This window comes from Amphiura filiformis, chromosome 5 (assembly GCF_039555335.1).
Source record: "Amphiura filiformis chromosome 5, Afil_fr2py, whole genome shotgun sequence".
Classification (NCBI taxonomy): domain Eukaryota; kingdom Metazoa; phylum Echinodermata; class Ophiuroidea; order Amphilepidida; family Amphiuridae; genus Amphiura; species Amphiura filiformis.
The window spans coordinates 7,066,483-7,089,434 of record NC_092632.1 but is presented as its reverse complement, the minus strand read 5'-3'; the positions used below and the strand labels follow the sequence as shown (position 1 = coordinate 7,089,434).

The following is a 22,952-nucleotide window of genomic DNA, read 5'->3' as shown; positions in this document are numbered from 1 at the left end:
TTTGTGCCCCCCCCCCCCCACCCGCATAACGAGCTGAGCCAAGTTTCATGTCTTGACCGTGGATCGATATTCTATTATAATTATTAAAGTAGGCTTATAGGCCCTACCTCCCGACGCTTGTTCATTTTCTGCATGGCTGTTTCTGTTATGAACTTACGCCCTCTGAAATCAAGCGCATGAAAAACCTTTCGGCTAACCTTAATGTTAACCAGTTATTCTGGATACTCAGAGAGTATTACAAAGTGTGGCCATGGAGGATTCCTACAGTGCTACAAGTTCAGCCTTTGAGCGATGAAGATTATGTCTATGGATCTGGTCAAGTGCGGATACCGTTGTTTGCCCACTCGGCAATTGTTTTGTCCTCAACGACATGCTGAAATTATGGTTATTATTTTGGAGGTACGAAAATGGACCAAAGTAAGACATAGGATCTACTGCGGATTGTGTCGGACTTTATGGAAAAGGTTACAATAATTATCATCTGACAGGCTGCAATAGCCTTTATTATTGACACAGTAAATAGTGTTGATCTGGGCTAGCTTAGCTAATATGCTTACAGTCCAAAGGAAATTGCGAACCAGGATTATTTTACGTAGTCAATGCACTACTACTACTACTACTACTACTACTACAAAGTTCTTAGGGCGCAATTCGCAAAGAAAGCATCGTTGCGCTTACAGTAAAAAACAAATACATAAGAAAACCAGTTCAGAATAAAACAGTTCAGAATAAATAAGTTTTGAGTCTCTATTTAAAAAGAGTGACCGATGGCGAAAGTCTGATTTCTGTTGGTAATGAGTTCCAGCGCTTAACACCAGCTACAGGGAAACGACGATCACCGGCGACACTGATGGATCTATACAGCCAGGAGACGCGTGGTGTCATTACTTGATCTGAGAGTCCTTTGAGGAATATAAGGAGTCAGTTTGTTGGAGATGTACTTCGGAGCAAGGTTGTTGAGAGACTTGAAAATATACAGAAGAATTTTGAAACTGATGCGTTTATCAATGCTGAGCCAGTGGAGAGATGAGACTAATGGGTGAGCTTCGACTCGACGCCAACAGCAAAGATGACACGCGAGCGGAGTTCTGAAGTCTTTGGAGACGGCTTATGTCTTTTGCAGAGAGCTGAAGGAAGAGTGCGTTACAATAGTCGAGCCTGGAGAGTATCAGTGCTCTTACTGCATGATGGCAGGTCTCTTGATTGATGTAACACGGATACGCCACAAGTTCTTTATCTGGAAGAGCGTATTTCTGCGGAGAATGTTAACATGAGCAGTAAGAGACATGTTGGAATCAAAGTGACAACCCAGGTTGCGAATGACAGAAGACAGCTTGATAGTGGAGTCGCCGATGGTGAGTTGAATGTTCTGTATGTCCAGGAGCTTGAGATTATGATTTGATGCTGCAATGAAAAACTCAGTCTTGGAGTCGTTGAGTTTCAGATAATTGGCGGTGAGGCAAGATTTTATGTCAGCAATGCAGCATGATATCTTGTTTAATGCCTTGATGATGTCGTCAGGATTACGCGGGTTAAAAGCAACATACAATTGCAAGTCATCAGCATACTGATGGTAATCGATGCCGTGTTTCCTCGCAATTTCACCAATGGGCTTGGAATATGTGGTGAACAAAAGAGGTCCGAGGACTGATCCTTGTCTACTGACTACTACCTGCCAGTGTTGTCGGAGAAGATCTACAATACGTCAAAGAGCGTACTTGTTCCAAGAAAGGAATATATATATTTTTCTGTTGACTTGCTGAAGTCTGGTTTATGCATAGATTATCTAAACATGATGATCTATGGTTATTTGATTCAATGCAACTGTCAATATAAGTGGGGACAAGTCAACTGCATCGCAGTCCTGCTTCCTGAAGATATTGTGTGAAAGGTGGAAATAGCACCATTTTTGGAGAAAGCAGTGCAAGGAGTTAAGTTTGGAGAAAGCAGCGCAAGGAGTTAGTTTGGAGAAAGCAGCGCAAGGAGATAAGCATTTGGAGAAAGCAGCACCATTTTTGTGTGAGGATTTTATTCGCAAGGATATTTATCAATGCAAGTGTACAAAGGACTTCGCTGAATATGGATATACATCAGCCGTCCAGAACATTGCAAGAACTCTTTATGATCACCAAGAAGAAGAATGCTGGCTAAGTACTAATAAGTTAAATTAATCATTGTGATTGTGTGATTATTTTATATACATGTGCATTTGTTGTTGTATAATGTACCAATCATATACTACTTTCAATTAAAGACTTAGATGCTGATGTCCCTATTGACCCCGACTTCGGGGTGAATTGGGACAGCACTGGTCTGGATAGGGAAAGCAGTAAAGCACTACAATGTACTTTGAAGGAGTGTGTGCCTTTTTACCCAAAGTATGGAGGGAATCTAGGAACACTAAGTGAGTTTTAAAAAACAATACATGTCAGGGTAATTCATACAATGTACTACCATAAGGCCAAAAAAAAAGTTTGTTTGCCCAGATATGGGGTAAAAAGGAGTGGGTCAGTAGGTTGGTTTCCTTTTTTTTTTGTCTCAGATTTGTATACGTGTTGCAGCAAGTAGGTAAAATATGACATTCAGCCTTACATTTTGTACTTGTGTCAAAGTTTAATCTCTTTGGCAACAAAATGTTGATAAAGATTCAGTATAAATTGCAGTACAATATCATACTTGTCATGCTTGGTTCTCTATATTGATGCTGATTGATGGTAAAATATTTCAAGTGTCATTTGGCGTTTTTATAGGGAAAAAACATCATTTTCTTTATTTTTATATCATTGTTTTACACAAGAGCACCAATGGCGCTGTGGCTCTGTGCTTTTTTGAATGTGAAAGTAATTGCAGTCGATTGTGCAACAGGTGAAATCATATACATTGTATGTGCCAGATCACATGCAATCATACATCTTGCTGGTTGGTAGCTATCTTATTTGCAGAGCATAATACATCCATCAATAAGTTTCATATCCACATGAGGTTTTAGTAATTTGACCACAGATGACCCCTGAGTGACCTTGGATGACCCCAAAATGACATTCCAAAAATTTGGCTTGAAATGTTGACTGTACCCACCAAGTTTCATGCCCATGCGAGTTTTTAGTAACTTAACCTCAGATGACCCCTGGGTGACCTCGGATGACCCTGAAATGACCTTCCAAAATTTGACTCTAAATGTTGACTGTACCCACAAAGTTTCATGCCCATACAACAGTTTTTAGTAATTTGACCTCAGATGACCCCTTGGTGACCTCAGATGACCCCGAAATAACCGTCTGAAAATTTGACTCTAAATGTTAAGTGTACCCACCAAGTTTCATGCCCATACAAGATTTTAGTAATTTGACCTCAGGTGACCTCGGATGACCCCGAAATGACCGTCCGATAATTTGACTCTAAATGTTGACTGTACCCACCAAGTTTCATGCCCATACGACAGTTTTAGTAATTTGACCTCAGATGACCCCTTGGTGACCTTGGATGACCCCGAAATTACCTTCCGAAACTTTGACTCTAAATGTTGACTGTACCCACCAAGTTTCATGCCCATACGAGTTTTTAGAAATTTGACCCCAGATGACCCCTTGTGAGCTCAGATGACCCCGAAATAACAGTCCGAAAATTTGACTCATAATGTTAAGTGTATCCATCAAGTTTCATGCTCATACGACAGTTTTTAGTAATTTGACCTCGGATGACCCCTAAGTGACCTCGGATGACCCCAAAATGACCGTCAGAAAATTTGACTCTAAATGTTAACTGTACCCACCAAGTTTCATGCCCATACGACAGTTTTAGTAATTTGACCTTAGATGACCCCTGGATGACCTCGAGTGACCTTCACCCACTAACCAATACAAACTTGTTCTGTCTGGGGTCAAGATGCACCCGCCCACCAAGTTTGAAGAACGTGCGACCCCTAGTCTCTGAGAAAAAAGGTTTTTGCATATTATGCATAAATTATGCAAATTAGGTAGGTAATTACCATATTTTGCGCTGAAAATCGAATCAGGTCGAGATCCTCTGGTCATGCTACCCCCACCACGTTTCATCATCATAGGGCTTAGCATTCTTACGGATCCCCAGAAACAGCTTCACAAGGCGGATTTCTTCAGATTTCCAACCATTTTGTAGAAGCGTTCCGCATAAATTATGCAACTTAACAACTAATTGCGCATACTTTTCGCCAAAAACTAATCAGGTGATCAGCAGGTGTGTATCATTCCTGTCACAAGGTTTCGTTACCATGCGCCGCTATCAATTTGCGCTGATATTCGCATAAATTATGCAAATTAGCTATGTTAATTTGCATATTTTCACCGAAAACATACGACACGGAGCAAACTTGGATACCCTTCCTCCCACCAAGTAGCGCCCCCGTAGGTCTTACGGTTCCCCAGATACAGCTCCGGACGGACATTCGGACATCCCACCCCCACACACAGACGGAAATAGTGATTACTAAGTCCCATCCTGAACAAAGTTCAGAAATGAAATTTTATCAATTAGCGCTGATTTTTCGATAAATTATGCAAATTAGCTATGTTAATTTGCATTATTTTTCACCGAAAACATACAATTACGGAGCAAACTTAGATACCCTTCCTCCCACCAAGTAGCATCCCCGTAGGTCTTACAGTTCCCCAGATACAGCTCCGGACGGACACACGGACATCCACACCCCCGGACAGACAGAAATACTGAGGCGAGACAAAAAATGAAATTTTATAACAAATTTTGTGACTTGAGATCATTTGCATTTTTTGTAAACACCAAAACTGTTCTGTCCTGACATGTCTGTTGTGTCATGTGTGTTGAACCCGGTCCAACCGAACAATCGTAAGTTCTGTTCGGATCTGGATCTGCCTGGATTAGCCTACATCACATCAGTGTTTATTTCTGATAGATTTCACTTCATGATTTTTTCTTCAATTTCATCACTTACGAAAGTACAAAAGTAGACAAGCTAGTAGTCAGTATAACCTCGGAGCAGTTCGTGTGAGACCTACATTACATGGAATAGTAGTACATGGCTTCCGAATTTGGAACTTCACATGTTCAACTTGTCATGCCGGTCGAGTCCCGCGTTTACAACTAAAATCAAACCACTTCTAGATTAAGTTCATCGCTGAATTTTACAAATAACTTACATAAACATCTTTATATTTAATAAAAAAAAATATTATGGTATGCTCTCGTAAATGCTTCGAATGACATTTACAAGCTCATGAGCTCAGAATGGTAAACAAACTAGCGTATTTTCACCTCGATTATGCACCGTAGCTCTCTGTGGTTGAGTTTGCAAGGTCAGTGGGTCAGTGAACTTAGTCTCCTATGCAGCCAGTTTGGTTACGCTCCCTCCACAAAAATGTTTGTGTGGAAGGGGCGGAACCAAACTGGCTGCTGTGGAGACTACTGCAAGAATCGATCAATCACACAAAACTGTTTGCTGATTGGTTCAGAAATGGTGATGTCATCAATCAAGAAAAACTAATCGATTTATTGGTTCAAAATAGCCTCATAGAAAAGTACGAAGTTTGTTGAGCATCGTAGCTTATCGGTAAAAACGTGACCTTTAACAAAAAAATCGGCACAGTGCTTTCAGACTGCACTTGCGCAAGCCAAATAGTCCCCAGAAAAGTCATTTGTTCAGATTTATTCGGGGATTTATTCAAGATTCAGACATGTTCTTGACTATTTTTTGACATTCCTTACCTATCTCTTTATTTAAATTATAAAGAAATAGTGAATAAAAGTTAAGAAGTAGTCAAATAATTTCTGATCTGAACTAAATCTTAAGAAATGTACCTCCATTGGTTTCCGTCTGTATTACGCATCTTAAATTATACAGACCAGAATAATCTCTAGCACACACAGGGAACCAAGATATAACTCGATTATCGTGACTATTTTGGTCTTTTTTACCCAAAAATAATACTTTTATTGCCTGAATTTCAATAAAATCTGGAGTGCAATCGATTCAAAAATAACTTAGCCAAACTTAGAAACGAAACTTAAGTCTTCATATCAGTCATTAAATGATCCTTAGCATAAAAACCAACAGCGTATTGTGGCCTGAAAATGAATGCTAGTTAGTTGCATGACAAAGGCACTGATAAGCTCCGCTCAGAGCCAAAAAGTGTTTGATGTATTTTGATTTTTAGGGTCGGTCGTGTCGGGGACTCTGGGCAACACTTTGGCCTAACTGTTTAAACTCTGATTGATTGACAAAGTTGTTCAGGCCTGTCATAAGAAAAGGTAGGGTATGATGCAGTGGGGTAAGGGTGGTTGGGGTAGGGTGGGTGCTGATGGGTGATAGGGTAGTACTCCCTATTCCAGAAAAATGCAGAACTATTTTTTTTTGGATTAAAAAAATATTAGCCGGTTTTGCCAAATGAAACATAGCTTAATCCTAATCCTTTAAATGTAGTCCTAAAGTTTTTACAAGGGCTTAGGCAGCCAGTCGCGTAGGGAGTGTTTTCCACACCCAAATGTGTAAGTTACACACCCACTTTTTACCAACATGGCCTATACTTTGTACACAAATCATTAAATTTACACACCCAGATTTTTGAATTTATACACCAAACCTTCAAATCCTGCCTAAGACCTTGACTGGCAATAAAGTCAAATTTTAATATTCGGTCAATTTTTGGAAATAAGGGCCAAAAACATGCATTTTTATTTTTCGACCTTTTCTGTATTCTGTGACAATCAGGCCCAAAGACTTGCACAAAGACTAATTTCAAGTTTTTTTTGGAATTTACACTTTTTCAATTTTAACCAATTAGCAAACAACAAATACAGCCCCCGAAATGGTCTACTTTTAGCAAGCCTTAACTCCGAAACAGTTTAGTGATTTAGTCAAAGTTAAAAATGCGATCCCCAACCCTTTGTTTACCTTTGGACGAATTTGCTGTAATCTCCGCTAGCTCCGTGTTGAAAAATGTCCGGTACTTGCCCGGTACAAACATAGAAATGGCCACACCGCTTCAGTCCTGGCAATGAATATTTCTTGCATAAATCCAATGGTTCCAACGTGGGCATCACGATGATAGTCTCCTACACAACCAGATTGTGTCGGCCTGACGATCGTCAATCCTAATCGCTAAAGTGAGGACAGCGTGAGCTCTTACCTGCGTAAAAGTCTGTTCGACAAAGGCCATTGTGAATAAGGATGATTGACAGCCCCGTATATTGGGCAGAGCCATTATGCCCATATTAGGTGCATATATTACGGCGGACAGGTTACGCTGTCCACTGACCCTGACTGGTCGTCACGAGACAGGCCGTGACCTGGGTACATGTACAAAGCAGGGGATGCGACTGCGAGCCGCCATTTTGACACGTGGTATCTACTCTTCAGAAAAATTACTTTTGTTGACGTTTTATATCAAACAATTTTCGATAACAGATTTCTACTAGGATTTCAATTTTTTATTAATGAAGGTACATGTAGTTTTGAGGAATAACACGGGATGTTTTGAGTTTTATTACAACTGGTGGTGTAGGAAGGTGAGTGAATTCGTGAATGAGGCCGAGGAATGAGGTTTTGTTGTTTCAACGATCCGATAGTAGGATACTAAACGTAGGCTAAAATGTCTAACTACGTCATTCATTCGCCATGTTGACATGAAAACATTAGCTGCTGCGAGGTCAGTGTTGTTGAATTTGTTACCTAAATTCCTTTCAGGATATTCTGATTTCACTTATTTATAATGTGTACGAATGTGCTCCATACAAACTCAAAAGTATGAATGCAAGGTGTTACTGCCGACAATAGAAACATTGTTGCAAAGTCATTAAAAACAGGTATGTGATACAGACGTATATCTGGCTCCATACAGCAATACTGCATACAGCAATACGCAGTATTGCTAGGGCTGTAGTCGGCACAGTTTTTATTGTCGACATAATTAGATATACCGGCGTCGACAGTGTGTCGACAAACATAAAAAAAAATTCTAAAAAAAATTTAAAAAATTTTAATTTTCCAAAAATATTTTTGGCCAGAAAATCAAGTTATAGGCCCAAACTGACTTTTAAGGTTGGAAACCAGAGAAATACTGCTACTGAAAAAAAAAAAATGCCAATTTTTTTACAAAGTTGAAAAAGTTGTACATTTTAATTACTTTTGTTTCTATTGAACAGCTAGCAATGCATACTAATTCAATGTGTCCCTGACTGTTCAATAGAAGCAAAGGTAATCAAAATGTACATCCAACTTTGTAAAAAAAAATTGGCATTTTTTTTTTTTTAGTAGCAGTATTTTCTGGTTTCAACCTTGAATAAGGCTGAGACGAAGGTATATTCGTCTCAGAATAAGGCCACAAAAAAAAAGGTTTTTTTATTCCGACTTTTTTTCATGGTATTTTGTAGGACCCGGCAAAAAACGAGATCCAACATTTTGAAAAGCGAGAAAAGCGAGATTTCCCCCGAAAAATGGCACAAGAAGCTTTAAAAACGCCTCAAAATACGTAAAATAATAATAATAAAAAAAAAATATAAAAAAATATTGCCTACCTGGCCCTCTGTTGATCAGATTAGGTCAGTTTAGATTGTCATGTAATTTGTGAACAACTCCCTGAACTGCCGGCCCGGCGTGAGTCGAAGAAAAAGTGACAAAAATTTGACCATGAATTATGTTTTATAGTCAAAATATTCCACTAATTCGATTAATATAATGATATTTGGCCTAAACTTGAACTCATTTGAAATGAAATGTCAGTTTTTATTGAGTTTTTACACTCATCCATGTGCTTGCAATGCTGTTGAATTCTGCACTTTGGCGATTTTGGAACTGCATTTTATTGAATTCGGCGAACTTTTATGGCATAAAGCAACATTTTTATAGTAAGTGCACTGCTTGGAAACCTTCTTACAAAGCGAGATAGTTGGTTTAGAATCACGGCGAGAAAATTTTGAGAAAAAGTCTGATTTTTTCTGGAAAAACTATAAAAATTTTTTTTTTTGAAATAAAAAAAATTTCCGATTTGTTTTTTGTCAAATCGTGGGATTTTACAAAGCGCTGCGTCAGCTTTGAGACGAACCTTTTTTTTTTTTTGGCCTAACAAGTCAGTTTGGGCCTATAACTTGCTTTTCTGGCCAAAAATATTTTTTGAAAACTAAAAAAAAAAAAAAAAAAAATTTTTTTTTTGATGTCGACATGTCGGCATACGTGCCGACGTCGACATTTATGTCAACATAAGGCATGTCGACCACAGCCCTAAGTATTGCTGTCTGGTTAGCAGGTACGAATTGATTCCGCGTGAATTGAGACGTCGGAGCCGGTCAAACACATAGGACTAGCCTACATCCCGTATCCTACTATCACTCAAACAAGCAAATCTCTTCACGAATTCACTCACCTTGCGATCCTATATCATCAGTTGAAACAAACATCTAAGTTTCCAAAAACAACTTTGTCATTCCTCAAGTTCTACAAGTAACTTCATTAATAAAAAATTGAAATCCTACTATTACCTGTTATTGAAAATTTTGTTCGATTTATGCCGGGGATTTATGTCAACCAAAAGAACGCACGAGTCGAGTTCAGTTGACCAAAATGGTATCTGCTGCCTCCTGTCACCTCAGATATGACGTCAGTATCAAGCTGCTTATTAAATATTCATGAAAAGGTCACAATCGGTGGATCGGATTGGTTGAAATCAACGCCACGCTTTTTGACCTTACAGGGGTCAGAGTCAGAGATATGCATATTCATGTATGAAAACAGCGATGGCGCGGATATAGTATCATCACGGGACTGAGAATTGCGACATTTTCGATGTTTGTACCGGGGAATTTCAGACACGGACACTCCGCGGAGATTTCTGCAAATTGGTCCAAAGGTAACCAAAGGGTTGGGGATCGCAAATTTTAACTATCACTAAATGTTTCAGAATTGCGGTCGGCTAAAAAGTAGACAGTTTCGGGGACTGTAATTGGTGTAGATGTCACATTTTGAACAGTGAGCGATAAGTGACCAATTTCATGCTCAGCACAAGTGTTTATCTTTACTCAGCCTGGTAATACTAATACAGACGTTCTTTCCCCGAAACGTGATACAGGCCAGTAACGCAGTCTGGATACAAAACGTAGGCTAAAAATGTCTTAGGCCAAATAAAAAAATAAACATGTTTCACGTCCCCTCCCGCTTCCTTTTTTGAGGTTTTCTCAAATAATTTTTATTTTTTGAAATTCAGTTATAACGTTTCAAAAAATATGTCTAGGAAGTTGGGATGCTTTCTATAGCCTTGTTAAGATTACAAGAAACTGTTTAGGAAGGTTTTGTGTATTAGAGGGGGTGTAACTCTCAGAACAACAAATAAAAAAGGGCCTCCTCCTTTTTCCAGGCATTATTGTATGTATGGATTGTACGCTAAAACAGCTCTGAGTATGGGTATTTACAACAAATTTGCGATAAAAAATAGAAAATAAAAAGCCCCTCTTCCTCCTTTTTTGAAAACCCGGACATGAAACATGTTTTATTTTTTACTTGGCCTTATATGCATGCGCGGTCAAGGGTAGCGCTAGGTTGCTTTTTGGGGTCCCGGACCCACCAAAATAGAGTTCGGACCCCCTGTTTTTCAATTTTCTGCAAGTTCAGGGGTCCCTGCAGACCCCCGATTTTTCAATCTAGCACTATTGCAGACATACCATTTATGCTGCATTTGTGCAACTCAGACTCACCAAACTCTACTCAGGACCCCCTACTTTTTAATTTTCTGCAAGTTCGGGGGTCCCTGCGGACACTGGAGTGTTTAGTTCTAGCGCTACCCCTGTGCGCGGTGGTGTTCTTGAAATCATCTAGAAACGCTTCATTCGCTTGTGTCATTTCAGGCTGTCTTGGCACGAGTAATACTGAAGGTGGACCTGCATGTATGCTCATTCGACATTGGCAGTCATGCTGATATGAATTATGATTCATGACATGACATGTGATAAATACATCATTACATGAATAAATTCACACATACATTACATTGTACATGACATATCATGCACAATCAAATATCAATCAGTGAAATATAGTTACTGACAGTACACAATACTACACTATTCCTGTCCAGCATTTAATAAATCTACCTAAAAAAGAAATGGTGATACTTACCATCTTTCCACGGATTAGGAGCGTCAATTTTTCCACTGATTATGGTCTCATCTTCAGGAAAGTTCACGCGACGTCCTGGCAATTTTATTCGTGGCTTGCCGGATTTTGACGGCGATGTTTCCGGTGATATTTCTGGCGTTTCAATATTTTGTTCCTCCATTTTCCGACTAGAAGAATCTCTCAAAGCAATATCCTTCATCGAGCTACAAAATCTTCAAGCACGGACAGCTTAAGTATCGAAATCTTCCAAACATCTATCTGCTCTGCACTCCAGGAAACCTCCCCTTGGACGCCATGTTTACAATCTGATTTTGGTTCTCGCAATTTTCGCGAGTTGCTTTTCGCGAGATTTGCGGCTGCCAAACATTCATGTTACGATGGCTGTGATACGACAATAATTCAGACTTAGCGGTATATTGACGAATCAGCTTTGGTCTTTTAAAAGCTAATTTTGCGGGAAGTTTGAGCAGTGTCGGCTGCTTGGTTTGGGCATAGATACTAAGTATCTATGGTTTGGGCATCATTGAATGGCTGCCTAGTGGTGTTTAGGCCCTATAAATGCTTAGATTCTATAATAATAATTATTAATTTCTTTATTCATTGTAAAAGGGAGACACCTTATCCCAGTGTCGAGGAGCTTAAAACTACCTTTTGCCAGCATTTTGGCACTTGTGCCAACTCTTTCCATCTAGGCCTATGCTGGATTTTTTTTCCAATTGGGTACTTACACCTTGTCCCATTTTGGATGCTCCTACCTACACTACTCTATATTTCATCCTTTTCTATTTTTTCATCCTTCTATCTGTCTACCTTCTCTACCTTAAAACTTCCTTTCGCAACACAGCTGGTTAGGAAAGGTGAGCCAAGTTAGTTGGCTTGGTAGGTTGTTTTTTGTCTGGTGTTGTTTTTGGATTGGAGCTTTCGTCCTAAATATCGTAGAGGATGGGAGTTCTTATTCCACATACTAGGGTAAAGGCGCTGAATTCCAGTACTGATGGGTACATAAATCATATCACACTGGCGGTACAGGACACAGATCCCCAGTGTGAAGGTGACAGCGTAACCCCACACGGGCATCAGGAAATGGGCGATACTGTCAAATTAAATCCGGACTGTGGACTAAAAGGTTGTCCAGTGTCCACAGACGGACAACATCATCCATTTCCTTTTGTCGGGTAAAAGCTAGTGTGGGTGCCAGCTTGTGTTGTGACTTTTACTTTTACTTCTTCTCTTCATCTTTCTTTCTTGCTGTCCCAATCATAGTGTTTTGTGTAGGATGTGGATTCTCAGGGGCGCTGAGACCCCTGTCAGTATAACAGCAAGAGCTGACTTCAAGAACTCCTCTCTTCCAACTCGGAGCTCATCCAGCCTCTACCATGTTATCTCGCCAGTGTGGTATGAGTAGGCAGAAGGAAGGGACACTTTCGTAGGGTGAACCTTCTTTAACCCAGCTATGGGTAAATAGCGAATACTAGCTATGGTTTAAATAGTCGTCAATGGTCAACAGCATTGATGTATGTGTTGCGCCGGAGGAATCAACCGTATGGTCAACGACAAAACACAATTACACAAAGCTCACATCTGGCATCCAGGGAGATGGTTTGTGTCAAGAGGAGGCTAGTACTGTAAGAACTCAGGAATGGCCCTCTACTGTTGGTACGGAAGGACCTGGCCACCCACCGTACTATTTGGCCTTGAATGTAAGCATGAGAGTACAAAGTCAAAAGAAAACGATGGTATCGGAAGGTGCGACCCGCAGGCCGGAAGATACGTCAATGGCTACTGGGGAAGAGAGAGATGCTGCTCAGAGTACACCTGTTGGTGATGACAGATCAGGATTAAAGCCTGCTATACAGGAAGTCCTGTTCTTGACGGTCCCAGGAAGGAAAGGAACAGCACCCCTTTAAGGAAGCCAATAAATATTGCTACATGGAATGTACGCAGTATGTCAGGAGGAAAGATTGAAGTTGTGGAGAAGGAGATGGTTGCAAACAATATTAAGATCCTAGGAGTAACAGAGTTGTGGTGGCTTGGACAAGGGAGGTTCACTACAGATGATGGAAGTATGTTTATCTATTCTGGAAAAGATACTGGAAGGAAACGTGGAGGTGTGGGTTTCATAATAGAAAGAACCACAGCCAAGTGTGTTTTGGGATATAATCCAATAAATGAAAGAGTGATGACTGTAAGACTGCAAGGACATCCTTTAAATATATCTATCATACAAGTGTATGCACCAACATCAGATGCATCAGAGAGTGAGATGACAGACTTCTATGAGATGGTACAAGGAGTTATGGATAGTATACCTAGAAGAGACTTACTCATCGTACTGGGGATTGGAATGCTAAGATTGGCAAAATGAAGGAGAAAACTGGGTGTATAGGCCAATATGGACTTGGGATCAGAAATGAACGTGGAGACAGACTGGAGGAATTTTGTGAAGCTAATAACCTAGTCATTGGGAACACGTTATTTCAGCATCATCCACGGAGACTGTGGACTTGGATGAGCCCAGGAGATAGAACAAGAAACCAGATCGATTACATCATGGTCAGGAAGAGGTGGAGAACATCACTCCAAAATGTCAGGACACGACCAGGCGCTGACTGTGGTAGTGACCATCAGCTACTTGTAGCCAAAGTAAAACTAAAACTGAGAGCTAAGAGAGACAATGCACCACCTACCAGGTATGATGTTGACAACATTCCCACTCAATATTCAGTAGATGTGAAGAACAGGTTTGATGAGTTACTGAAAGTTAATGAAGAGGAGCAGACCCCAAATGAATTGTGGGAAGACATGAAAGAAGCAGTCCAGAGCACAGCAAAGAAGTACATCCCTAGAAAGATGAAACGGAAACAGCCGTGGATCTCTCAGCAGACCTTAAACCTAGCTGATGACAGGAAGAGAGCAAAGGCAGATGGAGGAAAGGAAGAATGGGCACGCTTAAACAAAGAGGTCTCCAATGGTGTTAAGGAGGACAAAAGAAACTACATCGAAAGGAAGTGTGTGGAAATGGAAAGATGTAAGGGTGACTCAAAAATAGCTTTTGGTATTGCCAAAGAACTTACCAAGAAGTGGACCCCCCGGATGGATGTTATAAATGATGAGAAAGGTAACACTCTTACCGAAAGTGTAGACATCAAAAGGCGATGGGTTCAGTATAGTTCCCAGCTGTTTGAGGCACAAGATGACAAGGTGTATGTACAGTGTGAAACGAGTGAGGAAGAACCTCCACCATTGAGATCTGAAGTTGAGCTTGCCATGGAACAAATGAAAAATGCTAAGTCACCTGGCATTGATAATGTAGCTTCTGAGTTGTGGAAGGCAACTGGGAAAGAAGGGATAGACCTAATGTGGCGTCTATGTGGTATCATCTGGAAAAAGAAGAAATGGCCGAGAGACTGGTGCAGGGCAGTATTTATTCCACTGCCAAAGAAGGGAAATTTGAAAGAGTGTGCCAATCACCGGACCATCAGCCTGATTTGTCATGCAAGTAAAGTGCTTCTGAAGATCATCATCAAGAGAATGAAGAACAAAATGGAGCAGGAAATATCCGATGAGCAGGCAGGATTTCGTGAAGGAAGGGGTACTAGGGACCAAATTGTCAATATCAGGAATGTGATTGAGAAATGCAGAGAGCATAGACTTCCTCTTTACATGTGCTTCATAGATTACAGTAAAGCTTTTGACTGTGTTAGCCACCCTCAGATGTGGGAAACTAAGAAAAAGATGGGTTTTCCAAGTCATCTTGTGGATCTGATCAGCTGCTTATATGAAGACCAAGAATCGGCAGTCAGAACAAGTAGTGGAGACACAGATTGGTTCAAGATTGGACTAGAGGCTTACGACAGGGCTGTGTGCTATCACCAAACCTATTTAACATCTACTCTGAAGACATAATGAGAACAGCTTTGGAGGGGTTTGAAGGTGGAGTGAAGTTTGGCGGTACAAGAATTACTAACCTGAGGTACGCCGATGATACCACTCTTATTTGTAGCAGCAGAGTAGAGCTGATTGATCTTTTGAAGCGCATCAAAGAGGCCAGTGAAGAAAAACACCTTCTCCTGAACACAAAGAAGACAAAAATAATGGTTGTAGACAGAGAGAGAAAAAGTGATGAGTTTGTGATAGATGGACAACAGATTGAGGAGGTGAAGCAATTTGAATATCTGGGTTCAATGATTAACAACAGTGGTGACAGCACAACTGAAATTAAGAGAAGACTGGCTATTGCAAGGACAACTGTGCAGGGCATGTCAAGCATATGGAAAAGCAGAGGCCTATCCATTGACCTCAAGGTACGCCTACTTCGTGCAACTGTGTTTTCCATTGCCACTTATGGATGCGAGTCTTGGGCTATGACCAAGAATGATAGGAAAAGAGTAGATGTTTTTGAGATGTGGTGTTACAGGAGGCTTCTACGAGTGACATGGAAAGACAGGAGAACAAATTCCTGGATCCTTGACAAGATTGGTACAAGTCTAACCATCAGAAGCGGCATAATGGAGAGAAAGCTGAAGTACTTTGGCCATATTGTCAGGAAACATGGAGGTGTAGAAAACAGATTTTGCAAGGGGCCATGGAAGGCAAACGAGGAAGAGGACGTCCACCAACATCTTGGACTAATGACGTGAAGCTGGTTTCTAACCAGGGAATGCAAGGTGCAACACACTTGGCATCGGATCGAGTGAGATGGCGTACTCTTGTGAAGACCACAGCAGCGCTACACAGCGCCACCTGACACAGAGAGAGAGATACGACAATAATTCAGACTTAGCGGTATATTGACGAATCAGCTTTGGTCTTTTAAAAGCTAATTTTGCGGGAAGTTTGAGCAGTGTCGGCTGCTTGGTTTGGGCATAGATACTAAGTATCTATGGTTTGGGCATCATTGAATGGCTGCCTAGTGGTGTTTAGGCCCTATAAATGCTTAGATTCTATAATAATAATTATTATTTTCTTTATTCATTCATTTATTTTCCTTTCTCTGCACTTATTCTTTCTTATGCACACACTTAAATAATCTCCTTCTCCCTCTCCTTCTCCCCCTCTTCCAGGCTTTTTTGTCTTCCTCCCCTCCCCTAAAATCTCGACCACCCGCACCCATCCGCTTCTCCTCTTTTCACCTCTCCATGGCTTTTAAAAATGGATATTCGTGATATTAAGAAATCCATTTGATTTTATTGAACAGGCCTATATCCATGATAACAACATACCCCGGTAATATACAGGGTGTAACAATAAAATTTGTACAATTTTGAAAATAGAAAGACACAGGTATCCCGCTTATTTTTTTACTTGTTATTTATATGTCTATCAAGATAATTTCTTTAGCCACCAGATAAGCTTGATTCCAATAAAATCGATGGTATACAAGTGAAGATATGGCCAATTATGTAACCTAGTCTTAAAACCGCTTGGGCCACTTTTGTCTAAGTGTTACAAAAGTGACTGAATAGAGTTGAACCATGGACCAGTTGGACGGTGCTCTTATGATAGGTAGTTTTAAACAATGGGGTATTCGAAGTGGTAGAAATGAGTTTTTGAAAGTCACAACTAATAAGCACCTACATAACAACCTCATTTACTAGATATCGTGGCTGCAGTTCAACAACTTCAACCCCAATTCACGTTGGAAGAGCGTATTTTTATGGTTGTGACATTCGGTAGACATGGAGTCAAGCAGAAACCATAAGATTGTTTATAGCTCGTTTTCCAAACTCACTTCTTCCACCAAGGCATACAATTACATTTAACTATGAGAAGTATGTAGAATTTGTTAACAGAAATGCTGGCAAAAGTAGTCACCCCAGAACAGCTAGAAGCCAAGCTGAACTTAATTTCCAAATTTTATTATTTTGTACTTATGGATGCAAGAACTGTTCTCAGTTTTCCCAATGATATCTCAGGGATATGAGAAATTGTGACCCATCACATCAAAACCGACCACTTCGCGACTGGCTTCATTTTCAAATAACAATGAAAGAAGATGAGAAAATATAAAGAACATAAAAAGAAATGTGAGCTTGATTTGCCTCATAATAAAACATTTTTGCTGTATCTGATTTCAACAAGTAAGGGGTCATTTTAAAGCTAAAAACAGCAGTTTATCCTAGTGTTTAAATCTAAAGATTCATTTCAGAAGCCAAGTGGTTGGTTTTGATATGATGGGTCACAATTACTTTATTTAGAAGATAATTTGAAAGAAATTTCATGACTTCGTTTATAGATTTTAAAGAAATATCAAATTTATAATTGAGTTCATGTTAATTATATGAAGAAACGCCACTTATAATTCTTTTGTGTCAGTTCTTTGATGTTTAATGCACGATAAGCATATCTACGCGGTTCAAACTTGATATGCGCAAACATGGCAAAAGTGGCCCAACACGTTTTCTGGACGATTTAATTAATCGGACATAACTTTTGAACCCAAGCTAGTAAAGAAACCAACTAAACGTCTTCTTTTAGCCAAGACATTACTGATTGTATTGCATATAACATTTGTGCCATAACTCTTTTAGTTTTTTCCTGAAAAGTCAAAATGCAATTGTATAAATTTTATTGTTACACCCTGTATAGCTGTGAAGTACCGGTAGTTAATTATAGAAAGTGACACAGATAGACCTATAGCCTATTATAGGCCTACCTGGCAGCAATGACGCGTTGTTACGGACAATCGATCAGCAACTCTATTTAAGGTTGGCCTGGAATTATGGAAACTTTCGGACCTCATAACTGCTAAATTATTAGTCTAAAGAATATAAAAGTATACATTTTAGAATGGAAATGACTTGATAAATTCATCTGTGAGGTCCAATTTGGGCCAAAATGCTCATTTTGGAGAAAATCCCAAAAACAGGTTTTTGGCCCAAATTTTTTGTGCAACGTAACAAAAAAATTGTTTGGCCAAAAATTTTTTTAAAATTATTTTAAAAACTAGATAAAAATATCTAGGACCCGTATTTTTATTTTTTGAATTTTGACCAACTTCACCAAAAATATTTGAAATTTGGGCGAAAATCAGGTTTTTTTATGATTTTTTTGAAAATTTTGCATTTTTTGACCATTTTTGGTGCAAATTTCTCAAAGTTGGTTCATCGAACTACAGCCAAAACAAAAAAATTACACCAAAACGTAATTTTTTCTTGCATTAATAATCTTGTATTATCATTGATACATAAATACAGATGGTTTTAATGGAAATCTGTATTTGGAACATAATGGGATTTATTAAAGATTTAATGAATTTATCATGAACTCCTTATTCGATTTGTTATTTTTTTACGAACACATATGCTCTGTCACACGAAGACCCCCTATGTTTCCCTTTGATCTGTCACCCAAAGACCCTTACAAGTTCAATTTGAACAGCAACTTTCATTTATCACTGATTTTGTTACTCATTTTGAAAAAACAATGAAATATGAAGCCATTTAGAACTAGAAATTCGATTTTCGAGGTTTTTGCGACGCTGTTTCGGCTCTCACCCAAAGATTCCATTTAAAAAAAATGTTCTCACCCAATGACCCCATTTTACATTTTGCTCTCACCGAATGCCAAAAATCATGCTCTCGCCCAATGACCCCATAATTTTTAACATTTTGCTCTCCTACACTTATATCCATTTCATATTGAAGTGCCTGCACCCCCCCAGGATTTTAGCCTCCGCCAGGGCTCGTACCGTAATTATTGCACATCCCAAGTCCTTCATATCCCGGGTTCATTTATGAAGGAACATAATTATGCAAATATGTTATGTTTATGTTTAGGGGGGTCAGATCGGCAGGTCCGATAATCTTAATTGCATACCGGGTATAGGGGCCGTTCACAAACACTTGATAGGGGGGGGGGGCGTGATGCAAAAAAATGTTTAATTGCGAACATTTTTGCAGGCGGAAGAAGAAGGGGCAGCAAAAAGAATTACTAAAGAAAAAAGGGCGGAAAAATTCTGAAAAAGGTTTAAAAAATGGTAATATACCGGTACCGGTAGGCCTACATCAAATACATTGCTTTTAGGGCGCTATAGCACCACGGTCAGCGGCCTATAATAATCCTTTTTCTTTGCTCTTTCTTTTTCAAACCACCGAACCACCGAACAATTATTTAACTTTTATTCCATGCAGATTTATGCGCACACGTTAAACTTGGTCAATTTCGCACAGTGGTCCTCACCGTCCTCTGGGGATAATTGCCTATCGATTGGATTGATCATGGATATAAACGTATTGGTGATGTCATAAGCTTAACTTTGGTGGACAATAGAATAACCATTGATTGACAAGGTTACCCCTGCGTCCCCTAGCCGCTTGTCTGCCGGGGCCACGGTGTTTTCAGACCTCAAAAATTTAGCCCCCCCGGCCCCCTTTTAAATGTGAAAATTACGGTCAACCCATAGAAAATCATATAATTTTCCCATGTAAATTTGTGGTCATTTTTTCAGCCCCCCCCCCCTTAGGAGGGTCAAAACTTTTAAGGGCCCTCTTTTTTTGCATCAGCCCCTCCTAACAAGGACAAGTGTTTGTGAACTGTCCCATAACCCTTCATATGGCAGTGTGGCGTCTCTGCTCTGCTGCTCGCCAAGAGATATCAAACAGGCCTGATATCAAAGTACGACTGGAGTACGAGACTACCGTGACCTTTTGACACAAAACCTTACCATTTCCTGTTCCGATGTCAGTTCGGCAAATCCGTCAAAACGAGCATATATGCCAAAACGGGATGTACATCCCGAACGGGATGTATAAGCGGGAGGTACATCCCGAATGGGATGTATAAAACGCCATGCTTACAACCGGGCGCACAGGGCCCGCGTAACTCATTTGCAGTGATTTATTCCAGGACATTTCTAATTATTCATGTTATTTATAGCCTTTTTTGCAGCACATGTTCTCAAACGAGATGGAAAGCAATTTATTTAAAGATTATAATTAATATATTTGTATGCAATATTTTTATCGATGATTTAACAGGGACTCAAACAGAAGATAGATCAGCCAAACATTGTTCTCTCTCAGAAAAAAAAGTGCAACATAGAACCTTCTCCCCCCGTTTTCAGCGCCCTAAAGCAATGATACTAGATATATAGAGCCTTAAAAAGTTACATAAAGCATAAAGACTCTACTTTCTAGAGTCTATATGCATAAAGAACCTTAAAGATTTAAATAGGCCTAGAGCGACTTTCAATCTAATTCTAATTAATTCAAGGACTCACATCGCAAAGTTAAGAAAAGTGAAAAGCAGTAGGCCATATGGTGTTTTTTTTGGATAAAACCATTTGCTTGGCTAAAGAAGATTTCTTTTTTGATATAGAATATTTGAAGGGTTCTTAATGTTCCATCTTTATACAAGGAAATGCTTTATTGTAGAACCTGGAACCCTTCAAGGGTTCTAAGTAGAACAGAAAAAAAGTTTTTGGCAAAAAAAAATACATTGTAGAACCAAAAAGGGTTATCACTTCTTTTCACTTTGTGATTAGTCCCTGAACTATTGATTATTATAAACTCGAAATTTGACACTCGATACTCGAAACTCGAAATATGAGACTCGAAACTCGAAATATAAGACTCGAAACTCGAAATATGAGGCTCAAAACTCGAAATATGAGACTCGACACTCGAAATATAAGACTCGAAACTCGAAAAATGTAACGCGAAACTCATGAGACTCGAAACTCGAAATATAAAACTCGAAACTCGAGATTCGAAACTCGAAAATTTGACTCGAGACACACGAAGTAGCACTTTTTGAATATTCTATAGGCGGTTACCCATATTTGGCGGTTCTCGGCCGGGCGCGATTACCTGGCTGATGGTGACTCTACCCACCAAGTTTCATGCCCATATGACAGTTTTTACTAATTTGACCTCAGATGACCTTTGGTTACCCCAAAATGACCTTCCAAAAATTTGGCTCTAAATGTTGACGGTACCCACCAAGTTTCATGTCCATATGACAGTTTTTACTAATTTGACCTTAGATGACCCGTGGGTGACCTCAGATGACCCCAAGATGAAATTCCAAAATTTTGGCTCTAAATGTTGTCTGTACCCACCAAGTTTCATGCCCTTATCGCAGTTTTTACTAATTTTACCTCAGCTGCCCCGTGGGTGACCTCGGATGACCCCAAAATGACCGTCTAAAATTGTGGCTCTAAATGTTGTCTGTACCTACCAACTTTCATGCCCATACAACAGTTTTTAGTAATTTGACCTCAGATGACCCCTGGGAGGGGGCCCCGGGGTCAGATGACTTAACAAACATAAACTTCTTCTTACCAGGACAGAACTACACCCACCCACAGAGTTTGGGCCACATAAGGACGGCCTCACACGACAGTTTTTAGTAATTTGACCTCAGATGACCCCTGGGAGGGGGAGCCGGGGTCAGATGACTTAACGAACATAAACTTCTTCTTGCCAGGACAGAACTACACCCACCCACCAAGTTTGAGCCCCGTGCGACCTACCACGGCCTCACATTAGCAGTCACAGACAAACAGACAGACAAACAGACAGATCTACAGAGAATAGCGTATTATTATATAGATATACTGATTTAGTGATTTTCATTCAATATGCAGAAGTCGGTTTTAGTGGTTTTGTAATTTCGTCCCAACCCTATAGGCCTAACCCCGACCCCAACATTTTAGTATAAACTGTGCTATATAGACCTAGCCATAGCCATAAAACTGCTAAATAATAATAAAACGTAAAAAAAATAAAAACCAAGAATTGTGAAGCGGATGCATGAAATTGCACTAGATCTATAACATGGGCATAGGCCTATCCTCGATATTGCTCAAGATTTAAAACGAGTATAGCCTACGTATCACACATCATGGTTAGGCTAGGCCAAAAAATGGCCAGCCTAAAAATGTTATCTGCATTTTTGTCTAGTCTAAAATATCTAATGCATTTCAAATAAACCATGATGATAACTTAGTCAATAACATAAAGTAAAATTTGACGAAAATTGTCAAATATAGGCTAAAAAGTACATGGGGATCTCAATTTGCAAATCTTATTTGTGTAAATGGTCTAGATATATGTTGCGAGCGCAGTGAGTAGGAAAATGTGCATATTTAAGTGTTTCCGTAGGCCTACTGTTTTCCTAAGCCTTTTAAGCGTTTTATTCAAAAGGGGCGCATGAATGTTTGCCAAGTCGCTTGCCCAACCCCCCCCCCTCCTCTCGGCTTGCCAAAAATTGCTTGCCCCCCCCCACCTTTGTTTCCAATGGATATTTTATTGTGAAATGTCATTGTACAAGGAATATAAATTTTTTTAAATTCCACATAGCCCCGAATGAAAAGTATAATTAAAATTATCTTTGTAATCACTCAAAAAGCATTTTGTGTGAATTTTATACATCCGAACTATAAAGTGCTATTAAATTTTTATGAGCCTCTTTATTTTACATGTAAAGTCTATGGGGTGACGATTAGAAATGGACGGCAATATTGAAAAACTCTCATTTTAGACATTAAAATGCGCATAAAAAAGAATAGCACTTAGTTCGGATGTAAAATTCACACCTGAGTGAGTACAAACCCCGGGTACAAACATAATTAAAGACCCATTCAGTGACCCCAGCGCAAGTGCAAAAAATTAAAATTGTTTATAAATTGCTTAAATGTGAAGGATAAGTCATTCAAATTGTCATTTGGTATTTTTGAAATAACAAATTTGGCAAAAAACGAAGAAAACAGCAGTACTGACGAAGTTGAAGCCGTTCAAATACATGTTGCTAATTTAGATACTGTCAGTATTTAAATTACAGATTCGTGTAATATGTCTTATTATTACACGGCTTTCGGCTGAACCACTCGCAT

General features: G+C 39.5%; 1 protein-coding gene across 1 annotated transcript in view; it reads right to left on the bottom strand.

Moving 5' to 3' along the window:
• Positions 1-11,406, bottom strand: part of LOC140152542 (uncharacterized) — a 72,499-nt gene extending 61,093 nt beyond the window's left edge. The window contains exon 1 of the mRNA XM_072174923.1: positions 11,117-11,406. Coding sequence (XP_072031024.1) covers positions 11,117-11,315 — 199 coding nt within the window. The 5' untranslated portion in view covers positions 11,316-11,406. The remainder of the gene's footprint in view (positions 1-11,116) is intronic.
• Positions 11,407-22,952: the final 11,546 nt, after the last annotated feature.